Source organism: Macrobrachium rosenbergii, chromosome 19 (assembly GCF_040412425.1).
Source record: "Macrobrachium rosenbergii isolate ZJJX-2024 chromosome 19, ASM4041242v1, whole genome shotgun sequence".
NCBI classification, from domain to species: Eukaryota; Metazoa; Arthropoda; class Malacostraca; order Decapoda; family Palaemonidae; genus Macrobrachium; species Macrobrachium rosenbergii.
Genome location: NC_089759.1, coordinates 21,121,657 through 21,149,637, shown reverse-complemented (window position 1 = coordinate 21,149,637; position 27,981 = coordinate 21,121,657). Strand labels below are relative to the sequence as shown.

At 35.6% G+C, this 27,981-nt stretch overlaps 3 protein-coding genes across 8 annotated transcripts in view; all 3 read left to right on the top strand.

Annotated features, from left to right (window-relative positions):
• The first annotated feature begins 361 nt into the window (after positions 1–361).
• Positions 362–17,120, top strand: LOC136848710 (uncharacterized). 6 transcript variants are annotated; one of them, XM_067121226.1, is made up of 4 exons: positions 362–518; positions 4,122–4,195; positions 4,717–4,919; positions 16,636–17,120. In XM_067121226.1, the coding sequence occupies exons 1-4, from the start codon at positions 498–500 to the stop codon at positions 16,914–16,916; spliced, it is 579 nt and encodes a 192-aa protein (XP_066977327.1). In that variant the 5' UTR covers positions 362–497; the 3' UTR covers positions 16,917–17,120. The 6 variants fall into 6 exon arrangements, with proteins under 6 accessions (XP_066977327.1, XP_066977330.1, XP_066977329.1 ...); XM_067121229.1 differs by having other exon boundaries at positions 4,717–4,958; positions 16,744–17,120; XM_067121228.1 differs by having other exon boundaries at positions 4,717–4,958; positions 16,726–17,120.
• Positions 17,121–21,202: 4,082 nt separating this feature from the next.
• On the top strand, positions 21,203–24,145 carry LOC136848465 (neuropeptide-like protein 33). Its single transcript, XM_067120751.1, has 3 exons — positions 21,203–21,599; positions 22,693–22,766; positions 23,070–24,145. Exons 1-3 carry the CDS (start codon positions 21,579–21,581, stop codon positions 23,263–23,265), a joined length of 291 nt encoding a protein of 96 aa, XP_066976852.1. The 5' UTR covers positions 21,203–21,578; the 3' UTR covers positions 23,266–24,145.
• Positions 24,146–27,493: 3,348 nt separating this feature from the next.
• The window catches only part of LOC136848464 (glycine-rich protein 3-like), a 1,754-nt gene continuing 1,266 nt past the window's right edge, over positions 27,494–27,981 (top strand). The window contains exon 1 of the mRNA XM_067120750.1: positions 27,494–27,606. Within this exon, the coding sequence (XP_066976851.1) occupies positions 27,586–27,606 (21 nt within the window). The 5' untranslated portion in view covers positions 27,494–27,585. The remainder of the gene's footprint in view (positions 27,607–27,981) is intronic.

The following is a 27,981-nucleotide window of genomic DNA, read 5'->3' as shown; positions in this document are numbered from 1 at the left end:
AGAGAGAAATTGTTGTTGTTGCTTGTGCAGTACAGGTCGTTGCTCGTAGGAGTAGCCGGTAAGGGAAAGGGAGAGAAAAAGACACTCCAAAAAATATTCGTCATGGGAATTTTCTGCTAGCTGGAGATTCCCGGTTTTAATTTTCACGGATACAGGGTTTCCCATCTGGATACGCTTTACTAATAAAACGCGATGTGTTTAACGCATTGCGTATCTTTCTATACCCTTCAAATATAACTCAAAACGCAACACAAATAAACCAATCATTTACCAGTCAGTATTTGCAGCCACGAGTGAAGTAAAAAAATGTACACAGTTTTCGCAAATGGGTTTGTTGGCAACGCAACGGGCCGTCATGTACCCCGATGAAACCGGTATTCGCGGTGGGAAGAAGACGCCTGTATAAAAGGTTCACCTGGAGTCCGGAAAGGAACTAGACTTCAACGATCACCAGAGGAAGAAGAAGAAGGAGGCTCTTAGAAACAAAGCACGCCAATATGATTGGTCTTCGTTCACAGGTAAGGCTGTCGATTTTTTTTTTTTATTTTAGTTTCTCAACTTTTGCTTCATTTTGTACCATTTCCCTATGCTATGTCAGTCGTGAATATTACGAAATAGTCACCTATCTAAATGATAACCGAAAATAAATTGAATTCTTTGTACAGCTATGCCCAAATGTGAGGCGACATGATTCTTTTTGTATCGTCCAAAATCTCAGACTCAATGTAACGTTGCCAAGTAGTGTTACTTTTTTTTTCCCAATGCCATACATGTTGATAAGTTTGCGAATTCACAGCTAGCACTATTTTCCTTATGGTTATAAACATGTGATCCCTTTTACGCACTGGTATAATTCGTAACCTGTGTGATTTGAACTGATTTTATTTTTCATTACTTAGCTCAAAGCACGGTATGATAAGGTTAGCGGTGCTGTCAATGACAGTGCGTTTAACATGCTCCACGGGCTGGGCAACGTAACTACCCCTGCAGTATTGCAACAGTAGACCTAATAAGCTCAACAGTCATTAGAACATTTCAAAATAGGAATATGAAGTACAACAAGTTTTCTTTGAATGTCGATTTTTTAGGCTGTGTTCAATCTGCTAGTATGTTGCAAAATGATTTATATGCCTATAAAAATAACCTAAGCCTTCTGAGATGTAATCTCTGTTACTAAAGAATTTATCTGTAGGGATTGCCTGTTCTTCGAGGAATAAAAGATGATGATGATTTTAATTACAGTATAAGGAGAAGACGACTATTAATCAAAATATCTATTAGTATTAATGTCAAGGTCTATAGAACACTTGTTTTTTAACTAGTTTAAAATTATTTTCTTAAAAGTCTTTCTGCTCGCTTCTGGTGTATAATTTTCTCATTCATAATGTAACTTGAAGTGCAAGAATGTGTAGATAATTTCATATACTTTCTGGCCAGAAATTGTTAATATATAGATGTGAATGCTAAGTGTAATGTATTTACAGTAAGTAAAGAAATCTAACACACCTAGGTCTAGGAACAAAATATTGGCTTTAACAAAAGAATAATTGCATATGCGAACATTTGCTAGTAAGCCATAACTTTTGAAGTGGTTAAGAAATGTAAAATAAAAATGGTTTCAAGATAATTTCATTGTCGCTACTCATTGTAGGCCTATGTTACACCGGGTGGTTTATGTTGCGCCGTCACTCAAATGGTGGTTGCACACGCCCCGCTCACCCTTTGATATCGGTGGATGCATTCTACTTTTGTATTTTACTTATTTACATTTTTTCAACGATGAGACGTAAAAACAATCAAGTAAGACTATTTCAAATTTTATGGCTGCTTGAAAGCAATATTAATTTATGACAAATTTATTTCGCTTTTTATTTAACATTTGAACTGAGGTTGGATGATGACTTTTTTTTGTCAAATGCATCGGCGATGAGTGAACAAAAGTTTTGAAAATGTTTCGCCACTGTTTTTCGAAAATTTGGCTACACGTGATATTTTCTTACAGTTTTGAAATACATGACAGATTTCACTCTTATGAAACATATTATGGCCTTATTGTAAGCAATAATCTTGCTTTCGCATTGAAATAAGAGAAAAATATGGAGCATGTAGTTGCCAGTTCGTGAATTTTGAACGAAATCCTATGCAATCATGTAGTATCACTTACAGCATAGCTGTACATGGTGAGTCATATGTAAGTTCTAGGTATTGTGTGCAGAATACACAACTTGAAATAACCAAACTGTTCTCATTTCTAATACAGAAGGTGTTTGAGAATGATTCTGGTGAGATTGGTAAACAGAATAATTCATAAGAATCATTAAGTCAATCATATTACGCACATACACAAGCGTGTGCACACACACACACATATATATATATATATATGTGTGTGTGTGTATATATATGTATATGTATATATATATATATATATATATATATATACATATACATATACATACATATATAACATATATATATATATATATATATATATATATATATATATATATATATATATATATAATGTAAACCATACATGATGTAACATTAAGGTTAATATGGATCACAGTGTTTCAAGGTGGTTTGGACACAGAGAGAAAGGACAGAAATAGGCTGGTGATATGGGTACACAATGACTCCAGGAGAGGAAGACAAAGTATTTTAATTGTTTTTAAAGAGCCTTGATATCTATGGAAGGTGACAGTGCTTGTAAGATACTGGTGAGTGGTGCAGTGTGTGTATGGGTTAAGGGCACTTCTGATAACAACTTCGTCTCGGTGTATGAAGGGACTGTTGTTGTGGAAGATTTCTGCACAGTAAAATTCATTTTCCATTCAGGTTCTAGATGCAAGCTGGGCAGCGACGTTAAGTAGCTGATCTCTGAGGCCACTCTTTGTATGTGGAAATGAGTATTTGTGAAATGCCTTATACAGCTGGCTCCTGAAATATACAAAACAACAGTTGCTGCCATTTTGCTTCATTTGCCTACTCGAGGATAAAGCCTTTTTTCTTGGAAGACTCACAACACTGACTTCTCAACATACCAACAATGAAGGCTCACCAGCAGGACACAAACCACCACAACAAACACTGCGGTGCTTACCTCTATCTTGCAAAGAATGCTGTGCTTACTGGATACGACTGTCCTTGTATTCAAACATTTTTTTAAGTCCCCCTACTTGGCCATTTCGCGGTCAACTTCTCCTCTTCATTCCAAAACCTTCCAAATCATGTACCTCTTTCCAAAACCAACGTCTTCCACTGGTAACACTTGACCTAATTACATCAAAACACTCGTTCATCTTCTCACCACTGCCAGCCTGTTACCACATTTTTGTAACCCTCCATCGTTCACTACTTCATATATAATACTCATAATACTCAATCAGTCCAAGTCAAACAAGTTCCATATTTCCTTTGTTTACATTCTTCCTGCAAACTTCAGATCCTTAAAGGACAGATGGCTAAATAACAGCCTTTAAGGTCCTTACTATTAGTTCTAGAAACAGTTCCCTTTTCTCATCCAAACCTTTTCCAGAGTTCCTGCTACCTGCTTTGTTTGTGGGTAAGCACACGCATACACATACATACACACACACGCACACACACACACACACACACACACACACATATATATATATATATATATATATATATATATATATATATATATATATATATATATATATATATATATAGAAATATCGACACGCAATTACGTGTGGAACAGAAATAAATTTATGACTCACATCAGGATCAACCCAGGTCTTTCAAATGAAAGACCAGAGCGCTGCCAACAGTTAGCCTGCCCAGGTAATTCCTTGGGTACAGTTGTACTCAGGTTCTAACTTCTTTTATGACTTGTGTGGTCGGTTGGCAGCGCTCTGGTCTTTCATTTGAAAGACCTGGGTTCGATCCTAATGTGAGTCATATATATATACGAGTATATATATATATATATATATATATATATATATATATATATATATATATATATATAATTTATGTATATATACACATACGAATATATGTATATGTTTGTGTGCGTAGAAATTTATAGGTTACTCTTTGTATAGTGTGTTTTGCCATCTTCTAAAGTCACTACCCTTTTGCCCCGTCAGGTTGCTCTATCAGTGGCCATCATGGCTCTGGTCTTCTGCGTATCCGCCGACCCTGATAAAAGTCCCAGACACGCGTAAGGCCACTTTTCGGTTGTTGGTGTTTATTTTTGTAGTATCATAACCTTGAGTTACCTTCCAGAAGGCTGACTTTTTATTATAACTATTTCGGCTTTTATAATGTTATTTTTTCCAATTCATTTGTCTCTCTTTTCATGATGATAAATATATTGACTTGCTGACTCAGTTACTTTCAGTTTCAGTTTTGTCTATTTACGTACTTTCACATTATACATCAATTAATGTATTTTTCTTTGCTACTGATAAACTATTTTATTTTTTTGCAGTACTTCCCTAAGCAATCAACTAATTCTTTCATTTGTGTAGGCTTTCAGTAATTTTCCTTCATTGCAGTTCTCTAAAATGGTATATAGATTATTTGCAAATAAACTAAATTTAGTAGTCTTTGAACATTGTCGAAATGATAAAGAAACAGTTACCGTTTACGAATAAAATGTGAAATTTTATATCGCCTTATCTAAAGGGAAATCTGTCGTATTCCTGGAACTAAGTAAAACAATTTCTTTTCTTCCTAAAGCTTTGGAGGCGGTGGAGGAGGCTATGCAAGTCATGGAGGTGGTTTTGGAGGTCAAGGAGGCGGCTTTGGTGTTGGTGGTTTAGGAGGTCACGGAGGCAGCTTTGGAGGTCAAGGAGGCGGTTTTGGAGGTCAAGGTGGCTTTGGAGGTGGCTTCGGCAACAGACCACATGGAGGTGGCTTTGGAGGTCAAGGTGGCTTTGGAGGTGGCTTCGGCAACAGACCACATGGAGGTGGTTTTGGAGGTGGTTTTGGAGGTCAAGGAGGCGGTTTGGGTGTTGGAGGTGGTTTAGGAGGTCACGGAGGCAGCTTTGGAGGTCAAGGAGGCGGTTTTGGAGGTCATGGGGGCAGTATTGGAGGCGGATACAGGCCTTCCGGATACGGAAAATAGAAGCCTTCCCTCCAACCCGACAACGCAAAAGATTTATTGGTCAACGAAACGGACAAAATGCAAAGAAGAAGAAAGCGAGACCTGGAACGCTGGAATTGGATCTTACGTCTGGCTGCCCCACGAGATATTCCAAAAACAATCTTTTCGGAATGTGGTCTTACGGTGCATGGTGTGACAGGGTTTTTCTAATAAAATCTTTTTTATCAATTTTCGCCTTTGTCCTTAGGTTCCTAGGTGAATTTAAAAACTGGCATTGAGTCAAGCAAAAATGTTTCTTTCATGAACTGATCGATATATATCAATTATGTTAAAACCTCCGTTGATTAAAAAAAAATCTGCATATTATGTTATAACTAATTTACATAGATCAAATTTCACTATACATGGGGTTGCAAACTAAACAGAAATTTCTAGGAAGACATAAACTCGACCCAAACTTATAAAAAGAAAAAAAATCGCGTTTTCTTTTCAGGTTAATTCTAAAAAGACCAATATGATGTTTATAACTACAGAAAACTGATTCCTCTTAGAATTTAATACTTAAATTATGAACTGAGGAAAGAGTACCAACTTCAAAACCTCTAAAAAACGACTCTACATCATTCAAGTTTTCTCTTATAAACAACAAGAAATCATTTCCTTTAATACCAATTTATGATAATAAAAATTAATAATTCTATTAAAAAGTTCTTGATCCAAACCAAGATAACGGAACAAACTGGCTATTCTCTCTCTCTCTCTCTCTCTCGCTCTCTCTCTCTCTCTCTCTCTCTCTCTCTCTCTCTCTCTCTCTCTCTCTCTCTCTCTCTCTCTCTCTCTCTCTCTCGATCAAGAAAGAAGTCATTCTGTTTTGGTCCCCATTAGTCCGCGTCTGGGATGCCCAGCCTGTGATCCGGTGAAGTACTAATCGAGAAAAAGTCTTAAAACTAATTGCATTTCCAGCGGCCCTCTTGAGAGATTTATATCTTTAGTCTGATTAATGATGGCAAATTTCAGAAGCTTCCTTTTGTACAGGAAACTATTCTTGAATTTTAATGCTTGGCCTTACTCCTATTCATGCTACGGTCAGTGTTCCTCATATGTAAGAAAATCACAGAACACTGTTTATATGGGCCTTTTTATTATATATACATATATATATATAGAGTATATATATATATATATATATATATATATATATATATATATATATAGTATAGATATATAGTATATGTATATTGTTTTTCAACAATAAGTTTCCATAACAGGAAGTAGCTTTGGAAAACAAAAGAAGCTACGCTCTTTGCCACATACTTTTTCTTCTGAATTGCAGATGAATACTTTCTGCAGAAAACTTCGAGACCATCAGTCATTTCGCACACACATCTATGAGCAAGTTCATCAGCCGACTTCCGAACCTCCCTACACACTATGGACCATTCATCTCTATCCTGCATGCATTTTGTTCGTTCATGGATAATGATATACCTCCCTAACACCTCTCTTATGCTATGTCACCAGCTTTTTCCTAATTCTTCTGTACGTTACTGTCTTTCTACCAATCCTATAAGCCTCTATTCTTTCCACGTGGTCAAACCATCTAAAAAAAAAGAGACTCGGTTCCATTTTTACATCTACACTTTTTTTTTTTTTTTTACCGAGTTTCCACCCCTTCATTTCTATTACAATGTGAACAGCTCATCTATACACCTTCGACCTTTTTCTTTCATTCAAATTCAGGTTCCACACTGCTCTGCCACGGATAAGACTTAGCTCACCAGTATCTTCATACTTTCCATCTTTGGCTTGCCTAACCTATACAGTGACTCATTATTTTACTCATGCTACCGTCATCAGATACTATGAATAACCTGCTTCCATCCTCCAACATTATCATTTCCATTCGTTATTCTATCCTCATAGTTTCCATACCTTCGTGACTTTAGTCTTCCTCATAATTACCCTCTCCTTGCAACCACTTTTAAACTCTTACACCTGCATCTGCAGTTTCTTCTTGCTATGCTAATCATTGCTGTGTCATTTACAAATTTAAGCCACTCCACACTTTATTCCCAACCCATCTTCTTATCCCAAAACTTTGCACTTCCATCCGTTGTCTTGCCTCTAAATTCTGGCATCTTTCCTTTCAAAAAATGAATTAAAAGGTCATGTAGACATAATGCACCCTTGCCTCTATCTTATTTTCATACTAGACTCGCTACTGTCTTATCTATAAACTTTTAAAACTTTCTTCACTTCTTTCTTGATATCTTTTTGCCCCTCTCGTCAAATAATCATCTATCGAACATTTTCAACACCTCAACATTGCTTTTGTATTACTTCCAACAATAGCTTTATCAGAGTGCATTTACGCTGCATGAAGTTTTTTTCGCCTTAATTTCCAAATTCTCGTGACTCATAAAACCCACGTGATAGACAAACCCTTTTCCCTGTCTAAACCCAAGCAGCTCTTCCCTTGACGATCCTTCGGTCATCTGCTTTATTTTCTCTATAAAATTCTACCATACACTTTTCCTAATATAAGACGTAAAATTGCGCACTACAATTTATACTTAACCAGAGAAGCAATTGCTCCTCACACCTATTCCTCTGGAATGTCTCCCTCGTCCAGCAATACCTTATACACCCTGGTCAGTCGTATAGGGACATTGGGGGTTTAAGATCGATTGGAGTATGTGGAAAAAGTGTATTAAAAAAAAAAAGGTTGGTACAAGTTTGAAAATTTCCAGCAAAAGTATGCATGGACTTGGAAAAGGCTTACGATAAATTTAAAGTGTAAAAGGTAGGTAGCTGAGAGTGATAAAAATTTGTCAGAATGCATCTAAAGTGTATGTTTGAATATGTAGACAGGAAAGTGACTGGTTTGATGTAAAAGTGGGTTTGAGACAAGGGTGTTATGTATCTACATTTGTTTAGTACTTCATGGATAAAGTGGTGTGAGAATTTAGATGAAGGACGTTACATGTCATCCAAGTGTTAAAGGATAAGGAAAAGAGTTGTAAATGAATATCAGAATGGCTTATATTTTCAAGTGATACAGTACTGAATGGTGATAATGAAGAAACACTGCAGAGACTTGTGAAATTGAGGAAGTGTGTGCAAAAGGAGAAACAGAAAGCAAATGTGGGCGTGAGTAAGGTTTTAAGGGTATATGATCACAAGGACGGTGGAGCAACGAATGGAGGAATGGAAGCAACATAACGGACGATGGTAACAAAAGAGAAGAATAACGTCACTAAATAAGTGAAGATAGGAAGGTTCCGGGATATGCTAAACTGGAAGAGGCCTGGAGTGTTTATGGAAGCGACGAATGTACCAAGGTCATATAAGAAACTGGAACCTAAATATTTTGTACTTGTGGTTCTTGCAGGGACAGGCTTCTGAAGAATAACATACCAGCGAATTTTACCCAACTCCCCGACCCATCAGCGAGTCATTCGCAACCATTTCATTCGAAATTATATGTATATATATATATATTATATATATATATATATACATATAATTTATACATATATATGTGTATATATATATATATATATATATATATATATATATATATATATATATATATATATATACATGTTCCATTTCATGTATACTGTGTAACCCACCATCTCGGAAGATAATGAAAATAGTAATATTCTCCCACCCGAAAGGTCAAAGGAGAGACACAATAGCCCTTGTTATCTTAATCTTAATTTAGACAAAGAAATTCTGACACCGAGCGACAGAGGGAACGAAGTCTAACAATTATTCTTCGTGAACTGACTACGCTCGTTTGTTGTCACTGAACAAGAGGGAAGTTTCAGGTGGAGATAACGACCGTTCGTTTATTTCATGTCTGCTATGCATATTACAGCCGGAAATATGTCATTTGTTGAATTTGTTCATCTGTTCTTCAAGAAACATTATCCTGAACATAACTTTCCACGCCATATCATTTATCACACCATTCTTGCATGCCTATTTACATTATAATCAAACACTTAAATGAAATTATGTAAAAAAAGATATATATATATATATATATATATATATATATATATATATATATATATATATATATGATATATATATATATTAACTTTATCACATACACAATAGTTCTGTGCATTAGTACAGTTACTAACAAGACCCCATTCAAACTGGATGGTATCTAGTGGACCAAGGTGCAGGCAGGTGAAGACCAAGAGAGACATCAAAGTACGGCTGGACTAAGGAAACAGGCCAATTTCAACATTTTTATTCCGACGTTTCGTAATACATTAATACCTCTTCTAGGAATCTGTTAATTACATCGATAATTAAGAAACAACCTTAAAATTGTAAAAATATCTTGAACAAGTAAAAGGACTTAAAATTCACAATTATGAAAGTATATTTAAAAGCTTAGACCGCCGGACAAACTCCATTTAAGCGAAAGGAAGACCGAATGACTTAAGGAAAGACAAAACTGGAAAATGTAGTCAGATACAGTTGGATTGAGGAAGGTTGGGCATTCAGTTGGGGAAGCTGTAACCTATTTTAAGAGTCGGTGTTTATTAACAACAAGTCTAAAATAGGTAGTTTGCTAGGTTTTGTGTTTGTCCTATGATAAAAAAAAAAATCGTCTCTTTCGATATAGCTTTTACAAATTTTTCCATGGTTCTCGATATTCGAATGCTCAGGGTTGGAGAGCCCAGGCCAAGAGAAAGAGAAGGTCTGCTCACTTCTCCCGAAATTCCCCATGTAGGCGGAGCTTTGTCTACCTCCTTATTGCGTCAGCAGGTGAATTGCTGTAATGAGCAGGTACCTCTAAGATTTGTCATCGCCAACGTAGTTACCCCCGGGCGGGAGGCGACCCCACCCAGTTGGGTAGATCTTGTCTCTTCTTGGCCTTGGGAAAGCCTACTTCCAGTGCAAAAACTTATTCCACGATGAGAATCGACTCTGACCCTCAGCAATCTCTTTGTAGGTCCCACATCTATCACAGCGTTACACTTTGCGCAAGTACTGTTATAAACTACATTTGAGGTTAAGAAGGGGCTTGAAGAAAGACCCAAGAGTTAAGAGACTCTTGGGTGTTAGTTTAATACTGACTGCACCATAATGATTTTGTACAATCTGTATAAGCCTTTTTCTGAAGGAGTCGTCGTGTAAAAATGGAAATTTAGCGTAAACTAACTTTGTTACCGTGAAAAATTTAGTATTGTAGTTAAAAGGATTATTTAGAAAACTGCAAAGAATTTTATAAAATTCAAATTTGGAAGAAATCAATTAGTTTTAAAATATTCTAAAAGGTCATTTATTTCCTGATGGACAGAAAGCCAATTTGATTTAAAAAAAAAAAAAGGCCTAGGGAGAATAGTTGACACCGAATTAAGCTTAAAATTACAAAAAAAATAAATAAATAAATAAAACATGAGCTGTAACAATTAGCCGTGTTAAAAGAATCATTCTTTCTCTTTCGTAACGAGCACGTCTACAGAAGGTAGTTGGCCATTTTCCTCTTTTTCCATCGTAAATTTAATATTACCCTGTTGAGAATCAGCATATGCTAAAATAGAGGTAATATCAGACTCTCTTCAGAATAAGGCGAATGTCATCAACGTACCTTACATAAAAAAAAAAAATAAGGTGAAACCTGAGAGGACACTCATCAAGGACCCGAAGAAGAGCTTATGGCTACACCATTTGATTGTTAAAAAGCTTACCATGAAAAACAAAGGCAGTGTTCAGCACTACTAATTCTGGGAGAGTTTTAAAATGAGGTCGGTTAAAATTGGTAAAAATAGAATCGGGATCAGGAAATAACTTACTGAATATGATGACAACAATTTCCCCCACGGGGACATTTGTGAATAAAGATAACATGTCTTAACTGGCCATTAATGACGCTGAGTCTTGAGATAAAAATATTGTCTTTAAAAAGGTCTGAGTAACTTAAAGTAAAATTTTTTTTTATTAGTGGTTCTAATAATGGTACGAAAAATTTAGCTAATTTACAATTGGGCGTTTTGTAAGACGCCAGAGTGGGCCTCATAAGGCTCATGTATCTTAGCAAGCTCATACAGAATTCCATATGATGAACAAAGGATATGCAACATATAACTGAAACAGAAATTCCAAAATAAGACTTTCTGTGATGAAGACTTGAAAGAGTAAACTAAAAAAAGGTCAAGATTCTCCAAAGGTTAACCTTATCAAAGATATACATTAAAATAAAAGGATATCAAGATAAAAAGGTAAAGATACCCGACTTAGTCTAGAAATGCGAGCAAATCCACAACGTAAAAGAATGAAAATGCTATTCGTATATTCTTCTTGTAACTGCGTTGGGACAGGAGAGGCCTGAAGCGCAGGATATATAATTTACTGATCTCCTCCCCCATCCTACCAAAAAAAAAAAAGAAAAAAAAAATCAAGCCCGCAGGTGGTTTTTTTTTTTTTTTTTTTTTACACAAGCGTTTACTAGTGACGCAGGTAACTGGTTTTATGCTTGATCCTTTACATAATGATGATTATCATTGCTATTTGTTTGCTATTTGTCTACAACAGAAGCCTCAGTAATATCACAAATACTATTTGTCATAAAAGAAGCCTCAAAAATATCACAAATACTATCATAATAGAATTAATCGTAAACATTAAACTCTGACTTATTACGCTGACGAACGCTCTTTCTCACCCCGGATTATTAAAGGTCAACTTTAAGGTAAAGCGATGACCTTTACAGAATACCAATGACACGAAGGATGCCCTTCGTACTCTACGTGCAGGGACTGTACGCCCTGCGGAGCGACAATGAAGCTTTGGATGCGATGCTTTTGTTTATCAAAAACTAGCCATTTGGTTACGCTTCACCAAGAGAGCGTACCTAAGTTTCCATTTGACAGCAGTCAAGTTTTTGGTTCCGCTAACCTGGTTGTTTGTAAGTCTGAACGAGAGAGAGAGATAGAGAAATTGTTGTTGTTGCTTGTGCAGTACAAGTCCTTGCTCGTAGGAGCAGCCGGTAAGGGAAATGGAGAAAAAAAGACACTCCAAAAAATATTCGTCATGGGAATTTTCTGCTAGCTGGAGATTCCCGGTTTTAATTTTCACGGATACAGGGTTTCCCATCTGGATACGCTTTTTCTTTGTTACTAATAAAACGCGATGTGTTTAACGCACTGCGCACCTTTCTATTCCCTTCCGATATAACTCAAAACGCAACACAAATAAACCAATCATTTACCAGTCAGTATTTGCAGCCACGAGTGAAATGAAAAAAATGTACACATTCTTCGCAAATGGGTTCGTTGGCAACGCAACAGGGCGTCATGTACCCCGATGAAACCGGTATTCGCGTTGGGAAGCAGACGCCTGTATAAAAGGTTCACCTGGAGTCCGGATAGGAACTAGACCTCAATCATCACCCGAGGAAGAAGAAGAAGGAGGCTCTTAGAAACAAAGCACGCCAATATGATTGGTCTTCGTTCACAGGTAAGGCTGTCGATGTTTTTTTTTTTTTTTAGTTTTTCAACTTTCGTTTCATTTTGCTATGTCACTAGTGAATATTACGAAATAGTCACCTATATAAATGATAACCGAAAATAAATTAAATTTTTTGTACAGCTATGCTCAAATGTGAGGCGACATGATTCTTTTTGTACCGTCCAAAACCCCAGACTCAACGTAACTTTGCCTAGTATTGTTACTTTTTTTTTTTCCAATGTCATACATGTTGATAAGTTTGCGAATTCACAGTTAGCACTATTTCCCTTATGGTTATAAACATATGATCCCTTTTACGCACTGGTATAATTCGTAACCTGTGTGATTTGAACTGATTTTATTTTTCATTACTTAGCTCAAAGCAGGTATGATAAGGTTAGCGGTGGTGTCAATGACAGTGCGTTTAACATTCTCCTCGGGCTGGTCAACGTAACTACCCCTGCAGTATTGCAACAGTAGACCTAATAAGCTCAACAGTCATAAGAATATTTTCAAAATAGGAGTATGAATTACAACAAGTTTTCTTTGAATGTCGATTTTTTAGGCTGTGTTCAAGCTGCTAGTATGTTGCAAAATGATTTATATGCCTATAAAAATAATCTAAGCCTTCTGAAATGTAATCTCTGTTACTAAAGAATTTTCTGTAGAGATTACCAGTTCTTTGAAGAATAGAAGATGATGATGATTTTAATTATATATGGAGAAGATGGCTATTAATCGAAATATCTACTAGTATTAAAGTCAAGGCCTATGGAACACTTGTTTTTAACTGGCTTAAAATATGATTACTATCTTAAAAGTCTTTCTGATCGCTTTTGGTGTATAATTTACTCATTCATAATGTAACTTGAAGTGGAAGAATGTGCAGATAACCTCATATGCTTTCTGGATAGAAATTATTAATATATAGATATGAATGCTAAGTGTAATGTATTTATAGTAAGTAAAGAAATCTAACACATCTAGGCCTAGGAACAAAATCTTGGCTTAAACAAAAGAATAATTGCATACGCGAATATTTGCTAGTAAGCCATGATTTTTGAAGTGGTTAAGAAATATAAAATAAATGGTTTCAAGATCATTTCATTGTCGTTACTCACTGCAGGCCTGTGTTACACCAGGTGGTCTATGTTGAGCTGCAACTCTAATGGTGGTCACACATGCTCCGCTCACCCTTTGATATCGGTGGATGCATACTACTTTTGTATTTACTTATTTACATTTTTTCAGCGTTGAGGCGTAAAAACAATCAAGTAAGACTATTTCAAATTTTATGGCTGCCCTGGAAGCAATATTAATTTTTGAAAAACTCATTTCGCTTTTTTATTTAACATTTGAACTGAGGTTTGATGATGACTTTTTTTTGTCAAATGCATCGGCGATGAGTGAATGAAAGTTTTGAAAATGTTTCGTCACTGTTTTTCCAAAATTTGGCTGAACGTGATATTTTCTTACAGTTTTGAAATATATGACAGATTTCTCTCTTATGAAACATATTATGGCCTTATTGTAAGCAATAATCTTGCTTTCGCATTGAAATAAGAGAAAAATATGGAGCATGTAGTTGCCAGTTCGTGAATTTTGAACGAAATCCTATGCAATCATGTAGTATCACTTACGAGCATAGCTATACATACTGAGTCATATGTAAGTAAGTTCTAGGTGCATTGTGTGCTGAATACACAACTTGAAATAACCAAACTGTTCTCATTTCTAATACAGAAGGTGTTTGAGAATGATTCTGGTGAGACTGGTAAACAGAATAATTCATAAGAATCATTAAGTCAATCATATTACGCACATATACAAGCGTGTGCGCGCACACACACACATATATATACGAGTATATGTATATATATAACATATATATAATGTAAACCATACATGATATAACATAAAGTTTATTATGGATCACAGTGTTTCAAGGTGGTTTGGACAGACAGAGAAAGGACAAAAATAGGCTGGTGATATGGGTACATAATGACTCCAGGAGAAGAAGACAAAGTATTTTAACTGTTTTTAAAGAGCCTTAATATTTATGGAAGGTGACAGTGCTTGCAAGATAGAGGTGAGTGGTGCAGTGTGTGTATGGGTAAAGAGCACTTCTGATAATAACTTTGTCCCGGTGTATGAAGGGACTGTTGTTGTGGAAGATTTCTGCACAGTAAAATTCATTTTCCATTCAGGTTCCAGATGGAAGCTGGCCAGCGACGCTATGTAGTTTATCTCTGAGGCCACTCTTTGTATGTGGAAATGAGTATTTGTGAAATGCCTTATACAGCTGGCTCCTGAAATATACAAAACAACAGTTGCTGCCATTTTGCTTCATTTGCCTAGTCAAGGATAAAGCCTTTTTTCTTGGAAGACTCAACTCTGACCTCTCAATATACCAACAATGAAGGCTCACCAGCAGGACACAAACCACCACAACAAACACTGCGGTGCTTACCTCTATCTTGCAAAGACTGCTGGATACGAATGTCCTCGTATTCAAACATTTTTTTTAAGTCCGTCTAGTTGGCCATTTCACGGTCAACTTCTCCTCTTCATTCCCAAACCTTCCAAATCGTGCACCTCTTTCCAAAACCAACGTCTTCCATTGGTAACACTTGACCTAACTACATCAAAGCACTCGTTCATCTTCTCACCACTGAAAGCATTTTAACACATTTTGTAAACCTGCATCGTTCACTACTTCATATATAATACTCATAATACTCAATCAGTCCAAGTCAAGCAAGTTCCATATTTCCTTTGTTTACATTCTTCCTCCAAACTTCAGATCCTTAAAGGACAGATGGCTAAATAACAGCCTTTAAGGTCCTTACTATTAGTTCTAGAAACAGTTCCCTTTTCTCATCCAAACCTTTTGCAGAGTTCCTGCTACCTGCTTTGTTTGTGGGTAAGCACACGCATACACATACATACACACACACGCACACACACACACGTATATATAGAAATATCGACACGCAATTACGTGTGGAACAGAAACAAATTTCTGACTCACATCTGGAACGAACCCAGGTCTTTCAAATGAAAGACCAGAGCGCTGCCAACAGTTAGCCTGCCCAGGTAATTCCTTGGGTACAGTTGTACTCAGGTTCTAACTTATTTTATGACTTGTGTGGTCTGGTTGGCAGCGCTCTGGTATTTCATTTGAAAGACCTGGGTTGATCCTGATGTAGGTCAGAAATATACATATATATATATATATATATATATATATATATATATATATATATATATATATATATATATATATATATATATATATATACACATACGATTGCATGTATATGTTTGTGTGCGTAGAAATTTATAGGTTACTCTTTGTATAGTGTGTTTTTGCCATCTTCTAAAGTCACTACCCTTCTGCCCCGTCAGGTTGCTCTCTCAGTGGCCATCATGGCTCTGGTCTTCTGCGCATCAGCCGACCCTGATAAAAAGCCCAAACACGGGTAAGGCCACTTTTTCGGTTGTTGGTGTTTATTTTTGTAGTATCATAACCTTGAGTTACCCTCCAGAAGGCTGACTTTTTATTATAACTATTTCAGCTTTTATAATGTTATTTTTCCAATTCATTTGTCTCTCTTTTCATGATGATAAATATACCGACTTGCTGACTCAGTTATTTTCAGTTCCAGTTTTGTCTGTTTATGTACTTTCACATTATACATTAATTAATGTATTTTTCTTTGCTACTGATAAACTATTTTATTTTTTCGCAGTACTTCCCTAAGCAATCAACTAATTCTTTCATTTATTTAGGCTTTCAGTGGTTTTCCTTCATTGCAGTTCTCTAAAATGGCATTTAGATTATTTCCAAATAAACTAAATTTAGCAGTCTTTGAACATTATCGAAACGATAAAGAAACAGTTGCTGTTTACGAATAAAATGTGAAATTTTATATCGCCTTATCTAAAGTTGTAAATCTGTCGTCTTCCTGGAACTAAGTCAAACAATTTCTTTTCTTCCAAAAGCTTTGGAGGCGGTGGAGGAGGCTATGGAGGTCATGGAGGTGGTTTTGGAGGTCAAGGAGGCGGTTTTGGAGGTCAAGGAGGCGGCTTTGGTGTTGGAGGTCACGGAGGCAGCTTTGGAGCTCACGGAGGCGGCTTTGGAGGTCAAGGAGGTGGCTTTGGAGGTCAAGGTGGCTTTGGAGGTGGCTTCGGCAACAGACCACATGGAGGTGGTTTTGGAGGTCAAGGAGGCGGTTTGGGTGTTGGAGGTGGTTTAGGAGGTCACGGAGGCAGCTTTGGAGGTCAAGGAGGCGGTTTTGGAGGTCATGGGGGCAGTTTTGGAGGCGGATACAGGCCTTCCGGATACGGAAAATAGAAGCCTTCCCTCCAACCCGACAACGCAAAAGATTTATTGGTCAACGAAACGGACAAAATGCAGAGAAGAAGAAAGCGAGACCTGGAACGCTGGAATTGGATCTTATGTCTGGCTGCCCCACGAGATATTCCAAAAACAATCTTTTCGGAATGTGGTCTTACGGTGCACAGTGTGCCAGTGCTTTTCTAATAAAATTTTTTTTTTTATCAATTTTCGCCTTTGTCATTAGGTTCCTAAGTGAATTTAAAAACTGGCATTGGGTCAAGCAAAAATATTTCTTTCGCGAACTCATTGATATATATCAATTATGTTAAAACCTCAGTTGATTAAAAAAAATCTGCATGTTATGTTATAACTAATTTGCATAGATCAAATTTCACTGTACATGGGGTTGCAAACTAAACAGGAATTTCTAGGAAGACATAAACTCGACCCAAACTTATAAAAAGAAAAAAAATCGCGTTTTCTTTTCAGGTTAATTCTAAAAAGACCAATATGATGTTTAGTAGGTACAGAAAACTGGTTCCTCTTAAAATTTAATACTTAAAATATGTACTGAGGAAAGAGTGCCAAATTCAAAACCTCTGAAAAACGACTCTACATCATTCAAGTTTTCTCTTATAAACAACAAGAAATCATTTCCTTTAAATACCAATTCATGATAATAAAAATTAATAATTCTATTAAAAAGTTCTTGATCCAAACCAAGATAACGGAACAAACTGGCTATCTTCTCTCTCTCTCTCTCTCTCTCTCTCTCGATCAAGAAGTTACTCTGTTTAGGTCCCCATTAGTCCGCATCTGGGATGCCCAGTCTGTGATCCGTTGAAGCACTAATCGAGAAAAGGTCTTAAAACTAATTGCATTTCCAGCGGCCCTCTTGAGAGATTTATATCTTTAGTCTGATTAATGATGGCAAATTTCAGAAGCTTCCTTTTGTACAGGAAACTATTCTTGAATTTTAATGATTGGCCTCACTCCTATTCATGCTATGGTCAGTGTTCCTCATGTGTAAGAAAATCACAGAACACTGTTTATATGGGCCTTTTTATTATATATACATATATATATATATATATATATATATATATATATATATATATATATATATATATATATATATATATATACAGTATAAATATATATTACATGTATATTGTTTTCCAACAATAAGTTTCCATAAGAGGAAGTAGCTTTGGAAAACAAAAGAAGCTACGCTCTTTGCCACATACTTCTTCTTCTGAATTGCAGATGAATACTCTCTGCAGAAAAATTCGAGACCATCAGTCATTTCGCACACACATCTATGAGCAAGTTCATCAGCCGACTTCCGAACCTCCCTACACACTATGGACCATTCATCTCTATCCTGCATGCACTCTGTTCGTTCATGGATGATGATATACTTTCCTAACACCTCTTTTATGCTATGTCACCAGCATTTTCCTAATTCTTCTGTACTTTACTGTCTTTCTACCAATCCTATAAGCCTCTATTCTTTCCGCGTGATCAAACCATCTAAAAAAAAAAAGACTCAGTTCCATTTTTACACTTACACTGTTTTTTTTTTTTTTTTTTTTTTTTTTTACCGAGCCTTATATACCTTTCCACGCCTTTATTTTTCCTACAATGTGAACAGCTCATCTATACACCTTCGACCTTTTTCTTTCATTCAAATTCTGGTTCCACACCGCTCTGCCACGGATAAGGCTTAGCTCACCAGTATCTTCATACTTCCCATCTTTGGCTTGCCTAACCTTTACGGTGACTCATTACTTTTCTCTTGCTACCATCATCAGATACTATGAATAACCTGCTTCCATCCTCCAGCATTCTTATTTCCATTCGTTATTCTATCCTCATAGTTTCCATACCTTCGTGACTTTAGTCTTCCTCATAATTACCCTCTCCTTGCAACCACTTTTAAACTCTTACACCTGCATCTGCAGTTTCTTCTTGCTATGCCAATCAATGCTGTGTCATTTTCAAATTTCAACCACTTGTCTTGCCTCTGACTTCTGGCATCTTTCCTATCAAAAAATGAATTAAAAAGTCATGTAGACACAATGCACCCTTGCCTCTTTATTATTTTCATACTAGACTCGCTACTGTCTTATCTATAAACTTTTAAAACTTTCTTCCCTGCTTTCTTGATAACTTTTTATCCCTCTCGTCAAATAATCATCTATCGAACGTTTTCAACACCTTAACATTGCTTTTGTATTACTTCCACCAATAGCTTTATCTCAGTGCTTGTACGCTGCATGAAGTTTTTTTGGCTTTAATTTCCAAATTCTCGTGACTCATAAAACCCACGCGATGGACAAACCCTCTTCCCTGTCTAAACCCAAGCAGCTCTTCCCTTGACGATCCTTCGGTCATTTGCTTTATTTTCTCTATAAAATTCTACCATACTTTTCCTAATATGAGAAGTAAAATTGCGCCCCTGCAATTCATACTTGACCAGGGAAGCAATTGCTCCTCACACCTATTCCCCTGGAATCTCTCCCTCGTCCAGCAATACCTTATACACCCTGGTCAGTCGCATAGGGACATTGTGGGTTTAAGATCGATTGGAGTATGTGGAAAAAGTGTTTTATAAAAAAAGGTTGGTACAAGTTTGAAAGTTTCCAGTGAAAGTATGCATGAACTTAGAAACAGCTTATAATAAACTTAAAGTGTAAAAGGTAGGTTGCTGAGAATGATTAAAATTTGTCAGGATGCATCTAAAGTGTATGTTTAAATATGTAGGCAGGAAAGTGACTGGTTTGATGTAAAAGTGGGTTTGAGACAAGGATGGTTATGTGTTTACATTAAATTGTTTAATACTTCATGGATAAAGTGGTGTGAGAATTTAGATGAAGGACGTTGCATGTCATCCAAGTGTTGAAGGATAAGGAAAAGAGTTGTAAATGAATGTTAGAATGGCTTATATTTTCAAGTGATACAGTACTGAATGGTGATAATGAAGAAACTCTGCAGAGACTTGCGAAAGTGAGAAAGTTTGTGCAAAAGGAGAAACTGAAAGCAAATGTGGGCGTGAGTAAGGTTTTAAGGGTACATAGTCGCAAGGAAGGTGGAGCAACGAATGGAGGAATGGAAGCAACATAACGGACGATGGTAACAAAAGAGAAGAATAACGTCACTAAATAAGTGAAGAAAGGAAGGTTCCGGGATATGCTAAACTGGATGAGGCCTGGAGTGTTTATGGAAGCTAAGGCTGAAGTGTATGGTGAGACTGTTGAACCAACTCACCATCAGGGAAGTGAGTTGTGGATAAACTGAATGCTAATGAAATAAAACACGGTTGAGACTGATGAGATGAAGAGTTTGCATACTACTTGAAAAGCAAGATATAATGAAAGGCGATAAATATAAAAAAAAATTGATGTGAAAAAATATTTTGAGGTGGTTTTGTTATGCAGAAAGAATGGAAAAAGACGGGCTAGTGAAACGTGTGTATAATTTGGAAATGTAAAGAGGAAGAAGATGACGGCCTGGATATTTCTGAATAAATATACGGAGAGTTTGAGATTGCATGAAGAAAGAAGTGAAGGACGAAGCGTGTGTCAGATGTTTCAACGAGCCGCTGATGAGCCTTCTTTGTAGGAGTATGCAACGGCTAATGTTATGGATGTTTTATGCAGGGTGGCTTCAGCCACGATTCAGCAATTAAAGAACAATGATTTTTTTAACCCTAGTCACACTGTTAAGGGAAACTGCTTAATGTTAAATATACTGTACATACATACACACACAAACACATATATATATGTGTGTATGTATTTATATATATATATATATATATATATATATATATATATATATATATATATATATATATATATATATATACTGATAGGTAGATAGATAGATATGCATATGTATATATATCCATATAAATATGCATATATATATATATATATATATATATATATATATATATATATATATATATATATATATATATATACATAAAAGTTCAAGGTCACAAACAGGTGATAGAGGACAGTTCGTAATTACGTAAAAGTTGATAAAATTCTCAGAGATAAAATGGATCAAACATAGTATTTGCACAGATACACACACCACGCATATATATATATATATATGTATTATACACACACACACACACACACACACACACACATATATATATATATATATATATATATATATATATATATATATATATATATATATATATATATATTTATATATATATAATCACACTGAAGGAACAGGAAACAATTACCTGTGTGACGAATATGATCATTGGTGTTCCCCCCATAAACAATATTCGCAGGTTTTACTCTTCTCAGTTACAGTGTCCTTCCGGACAATTGTCTTTAACACCATATAACACATTTTAAAGCATTATAACCTTCCCGTTACAAATACAAATAGAGTTGTCAAATTCAAAAGATCTCATTAAGCATTTCTGATCGTGGCTCCATGCGTATGCTTGGAAAGAATTTACGAGATATTTACTAGCAAATAAGCACGTAGGCAACGTTGCCTCCCTGAGCGCCAAACTGGAACAGGAAGGTGCTTCTGGAAGGAAGCTGTCCCTATATAAGCCCTCTAGAGTCCTGAGAGGAACCAGACTTCTACAATCACAAGAAGAGGAAGAAGAATCTCGAGGAATCAAAACACCCAAATATGACTGGTCTCCGCTCACAGGTGAGTTGACGCTATTTGTCGAGACAGTATGAAGAAATTTACAGCTGAGGATTCTGATTATTTTTGCAAGATTATATGTGTAAATATTTTCTGTTCGTATATGGTGCGCACGACAGTAAGACTATTTTAATTTAGTTGGCATTATCGCAAACATTACAACGTAGTCGCATTAGGAACGGTTAGACTTAAACACGATTGACAAAGCTGAATCAGTCTCCTTTCTATTTAAGCATATATGCCTATATATATATATATATATATATATATATATATATATATATATATATATATATATATATATATATATATATATATATATATTCTACATGTCACTTTTTACCAGATACGAATGTCTTTGTAATAACCAGTGTCCAAATCTTTCCACTTTTTTAATACGCTTGTCACTACAAGGCCTGAGATCCAAATGCAAGAGTATGAAGAATTCTGACGTCCGTAGTAGGACTCGAAAAAGCATCCGGAGTATCAGAACGGAGTCACGTTTCTGACCTTCCCACAAATATAATAACATTGTAAAACCGTGAGTAGTTACTACGTAACGATGAAATATTTCACGTACCTGAGCACAAAGTTGTCGTTGGCTTACAATCTTTCCGGCAGAAAAATATCAAAGGCCACTGAATAAGTTAAAGGTAGTTTGTGAATGATCTTAGTGACCGATATAACTTGAAGTAAGAGACCAGTTACATAATCTTACACCTTCAATGCATCGTCTTCCTATTAAGTGGAGTGAAGAATCGAAGATTCCATTTCCATATTTACATACATGTATACATATACATACATACAGTACATTTATATATATATATATATATATATATATATATATATATATATATATATATATATATATATATATATATATATATATATATCTATCTATCTATCTATCTATATATATATATATATATATATATATATATATATATATATATGTGTGTGTGTGTGTATATATGTATGTATATATTACAGTATGTTTCTCTCAGTGAAGTTACATACATTTATTTTACATGTTACTGATTATGGAAATGATAGAATTATTTCATAATGTAACCAAACTTTCTTTCTCCGTCAGGTTGCTCTCCTAGTGGCCCTCATGGCCCTGGTCTTCTGCGTCTCCGCCGACCCTAACGGAGGGTACAGACACGGGTAAGGCCACTTTTCGGTTGTTTTCGGTTTCAGTGTCTTACAACATTCGGTTACATTTAACTGGGATGACTTTTTAGCATTATTTTATAGTTTTTTTTTTATTGGTATTTTCTCTCTCTTTCAAATGGTATTACAATTACTTTCATCTAAACAAATATATTGCTTACTGGCCCACTTATCTATTGTTAACTATTTTGGTTTTTTACATATTATCGCATGTATGTGCCAATGAATTTTTTACTCCATTCATGAACGGAATTTTTTTTCATTTACTAAGTTTATCCATTTCTTTTCACTCAAAAGCTTTGGAGGCGGTTTTGGAGGTTTTGGAGGTGGTTTCGGAGGCCACGGTTTTGGAGGCGGCTTCGGAAACAGACCATTCGGTGGTGGATTCGGTTACAGACCATTCGGTCACGGAGGTTTCGGTCACAGACCATTTGGTGGAGGCTTTGGAGGCTTTGGAGGCTTTGGACACAGGCCTTACGGATATGGAAGATAGAAGCCTTCCATCTAAACCGACAACGCAAAAGGTTTATTGCACACAAGAAGAAAAAGAGACCTGGAACGCTGGAACTGGGTCTTATGTCAGGAAGCTCTCCGGCGAAAGATTCCAGAATCAGTTTGTTTGGAATGTGGTCTTACAGCTTGTGGGGTGACAATATTTTCCTAATAAAAAAGTTGCTTGTGAATTTTTGTTTTAGCTATTAAATTCCTAAGTGAACGTAAAACCTAAATTGAGTCATCAAGAAATTCTTCATCCATCAGTTAAGAATAAAAATCATTTCTGTTAAAAACTCAGTTTATAAAAATTCTACAAGTTATATAACACGATAAGCACGAACTAAACTTTTAGAAGAAAGAAAAATCACATTCCATTTTTTGAGTTAATATGATGTTTTGTAAGTACATAAAAACTAATTTATCAAGAATTTTAATACTTAACGTATGAACTGTCAAAAGAATCTCAAATAAATACTACTTCGTTCTAGTTGTCTTGTATAAAAAACAAGAAAAGCATTACTTTAAACACCAATCAGTGATAATGAAATTGAAAAAGCTGATTTATTAAAATTCCAGAATCCGCACCAAGAGAACTTTTTGCTCTGTGATGGGAGGGATCAAGATATCCTTTAATAGTGGTCCTGAGTACTTCGCATTTGGGTGTCCACTCTGAAGGTAGTCGATCCGTGGAAACACTCACTTGAGAACAGGTCTCAAAACTAAGTCGTCCCTGTTGTCGGATTCCCTAAGGGCCCCGAGGGATTTATATCTTCAGTCTGATTAATAATGTCAAACTCCACAATCCTCTTGTACGGGAAACTGTTCTTGAAAATAAACTTGGCATCACTCCTATTCATGTTTTGGTCAGTGTCCTTAATATTATTAGGAAAAATCCTGAACAACTGGACCATGAGGTATACCTTACTGAAACGCCCCAGTGAGTAGCTGACTCAGTTTTTATGGGTCTTCTAATTTCATATATATATATATATATATATATATATATATATATATATATATATATATATATATATATATATATATATATTCAAAAATAAATTTCCGTATGAGTTTGACTCATGACAAAAGTCTGAACTGTGGATGAACACCTGCTGAAAACTTCAGGAGTATCACATCTGAACGGAATTAATTTTGTCAGTGATTCTATAATGTAAGCAGATAATGACTGATTAAGAGATTAGCTTGATATTGCATACTGGCATCACAATTACAAGGAAGCTAATCAGCAGCTCGTAGAACTCGCCTACACACAATGCACCATTCGTCTCAATCCTGCAATTACTCTCTTCATTCCTCGATATTCATGTCCTCTCTTACTAACACCTCTTTATTGCTATCTACTCAGATATTGTGACAAATGTCGTAAACTTTTCTCCCATCTAATGGCTGCCACAGACATTATGCTGATGATGTTACAAACATGCCTTCATGTAATAGTTTTACATGTTTTGAGTCATGACGGTGAAGATATCGCAGTCTTCATGAAATAAAACATTATTAATTTATCTATTATTAATAACCCTCTGTTTATGAGCACAAAGGATAATTTCCCTTTGTAATATTATTTGAAAAATGGTACTGTCATCATTATCAGAGTGGCAAAAGTATAATGAAGTTTTCCAAAGAATGTTCAACATTTAATACATTTTTAATCCTTAAAGAATCAATTCCTCTATTTTACACGAATTTCTGTTGAGTACGCAGTTCTTCATAAAAAAACCTCAAGGTTCAAGACCAGATTCATGTACGAGTAATATGACTCGCAATTATTACTGGGAGAGTAATCATTCTTACTTATTTTAATCCACGCTTAATGCAGTTAGACATATCGATTCCACCCATTTCTACTTTTGAGAATTTAACGTCAAATTTTACAAAATCACGGACGGAATTCGGTCAAATTTCTGACCTTAACCTTTACTTAGACTGTTTGTTAGGCTTCCATTACTGTTTATTCTGTGTATCGTTGTCATCACTGAGGAAAGGACCCACAAGGAAAAAAAAAACACTAAAAATCCTTCGAGAACGCGACTGGATGCATCAGAAGGAAACGGTAATGGGTTTGATGAATACAGGAAGAACAAGAGGCGGCGAGGAAAAATCAGATATAACGCCCACAAACTGGGAGTGATTTAGCTGTTTGGGAAAAGCTTAGACCGCAAAGAAGGATAACGAAATGAACCCTTCTGCATTTTTTCTTGTCTTAGACAAATAATAATAATAATAATAATAATAATAATAATAATAATAATAATAATAATAATAATAATAATAATAATAATAATAATAATAATAGATAAATAAATAAACAAGTAAAACTAAATATGTGGTATCACCGCGATTTTTACATTAACGTGTATAATAATTATTTAAGGTTTTGCCCAATGTAATAGATTTGCTTTTTGTTACCGAAGTTTCTTTTCTTTAGACGTACTTTGATGCTTTGTTTTGGGCACAGAACATTGCCATTTTGGTGAGGACAGTGATATTATAGGATGCTGCAAGTTTCATGAAATGAGACAGAATTAACTTAGCCAACTATCTCTCATCATCCTTTCCCTGTCATTTGCACAAAGGGACTGTCATTTCTGTCGGAATTAAAAAAAAAATGGGGCAGTCATCATTATCAGTGTGATATAAATATCCAGACATATCGATTCAATCCATTTCCACTTTTTAGAATTTTACGTCAAATTTTACATAATTACGGACGGAATTTGGTCAAATTTCTGACCGTGACCTTTATTCACACTGTCTGTTAAGCTTTCTATTACTATTTACTCTGCATATCGTTGTCATCACTGAGGAAAGGACCCAAAGGAGAGAGAGAGAGAGAGAGAAAAACTGAAGATTCTTCGAGAACGCGACTGGATACGTCAGAAGGAAACGGTAATGGGTTTGATGATGAATGCAGGAGAAACAAGAGGCGACGAGGAACAAACAGATACAACGCCCACAAATTGGGAGTGATTTGGTTGTTTGGGAAAAGCTTAAACCGCAAAGAAGAATAACGAAATTCAAAATGAACCCTTCAACATTTTTGCTCATCAAAGACAAAAAAAAAAAAAAAACTAATAATAAATAAATAAATAAATAAATAAATAAACAAGTAAAACTAAACATTTGAATATCACTGCGATTTTTACATTAACGTGTACAATAATTATCTAAGGTTTTGCTTGATGTAACAGATTTGCTTTTTGTTACCTAAATTTCTTTTCTATAGGTGTACTTTGATATTTTGTTTTGGGCACAGCACGTCGCCATTTTGATGAAGACAGCGATTATAGGATGTTGCAAGTTTTATGAAATGAGGCAATAAATGTAGTCAACTATCTCTCACCCTCCTTCCGCTGTCATTTGCACAAAGAGACTGTCATTTCTGTCGGAATTAAAAAAAAAAAAAAATGGGGCGGTCATCATTATCAGTGCCGTATAAATATTCCCAAATTTTATTTAATTCTTATTTATCATATACTCGACACCTTTTTATCCAAGCCTTTTTAATTTCTGTCGAGTATGAGATACTCAACATAAAAATGTCAATGAACAAGAACAGATTCATCCAAGAGTAATTTCACAATTATAACTGAGTATTTAATTATTCTTACTTAAGTCAGTCCATGACAAATGCAACCCAGAATTAGCTATTCGATTAATTTATCTTTGAGAATTTTGAGTCAAATTTTACGTAACTACGAACGGGAGTCGATCACCTGTCTGTGACCTTGAGCTTTACTCCAGCTGCGTTACTCCTAAAGTACTATTCGTTGCGTACTTCAAGGTCAACTCCTACCGAAGAGAGGAGTCATAGAAAAAGAAAGAAAAAAATCTTCAAAATGCCACAGAGGACATGGCTGGAAAATCCTATGAAAGGAACAGGAAACAATTACCGAACTAACGAATATGTTCATCGGTATTCCCGCCATCCAAAATATTCCCGGGTTTTACAGTTCTCAGTCACAAAATCCAGAGGGGTAAACTTTCATATTAACCTTAAAAATATTTTAGATCACCATGTCTTTCCTCTTACATATACAAATAGATTTATCTGATTCGAAAATAAATCTTTTATAAGCATCGTGTTTAGATCTAAATGTATAATTGGAATGAATTTACAAAACATTTACTTGTAACGAGGTTCGTTGGCAACTCAGCCTCTTCGACTCTTCTGGAACAGGTAAACGCGGCTGGAAGGAAGCTGCCCCTATAAAAGCTCCCCGAGTTCACAGAGGAACCACACTTCCACCATCAAGTGAAGAAGAAGAAGAATCTCCAGGAAACGAAGCACTCCAATATGATTGGTCTCCGCGCACAGGTGAGTTGGTCCTATTTGTCGTGATGTTATGAATACCTGTAAAACTGCGCCTCTTGATTATTTATTCAATTTTTATTTATGAATATCTTCGATTCCTTCATTTATGCACAACAAGTATGACCACTTTAATTCAGTTCACATTATAGTAAACATTACAATGTAGTCACATACACGCCTGCCAAAACTGATCAGTGTTGCTTCTGTTTAAGGAATATAGCACACGAAATCACGTTCACAGAATATACTGAGAATAAAATCGTAAAACCGTGAGTTGTTACTACGTTACGATAAACTATTTCCCGTAACTGAGAACAAAGGAGTTTACTGGTTTTAACCTTTTCAGTACAAAACATCAAAACCCATTGAGTACATTAT

What these genes read in the sequence shown, in the direction of transcription:
- LOC136848710 (XM_067121225.1), top strand. Translation starts at nt 498, where the DNA reads ATGATTGGTCTTCGTTCACAG. An exon ending in GATAAAAGTCCCAGACACGC is followed by an intron (nt 4,196 to 4,716) that starts GTAAGGCCACTT and finishes TTCTTCCTAAAG; the next exon opens with CTTTGGAGGCGGTGGAGGAG. An exon ending in ACATGGAGGTGGTTTTGGAG is followed by an intron (nt 4,959 to 16,635) that starts GTGGTTTTGGAG and finishes GCGGTTTTGGAG; the next exon opens with GTCAAGGAGGCGGCTTTGGT.
- LOC136848465 (XM_067120751.1), top strand. Translation starts at nt 21,579, where the DNA reads ATGACTGGTCTCCGCTCACAG. An exon ending in TGACTGGTCTCCGCTCACAG is followed by an intron (nt 21,600 to 22,692) that starts GTGAGTTGACGC and finishes TTTCTCCGTCAG; the next exon opens with GTTGCTCTCCTAGTGGCCCT. An exon ending in AACGGAGGGTACAGACACGG is followed by an intron (nt 22,767 to 23,069) that starts GTAAGGCCACTT and finishes TTCACTCAAAAG; the next exon opens with CTTTGGAGGCGGTTTTGGAG.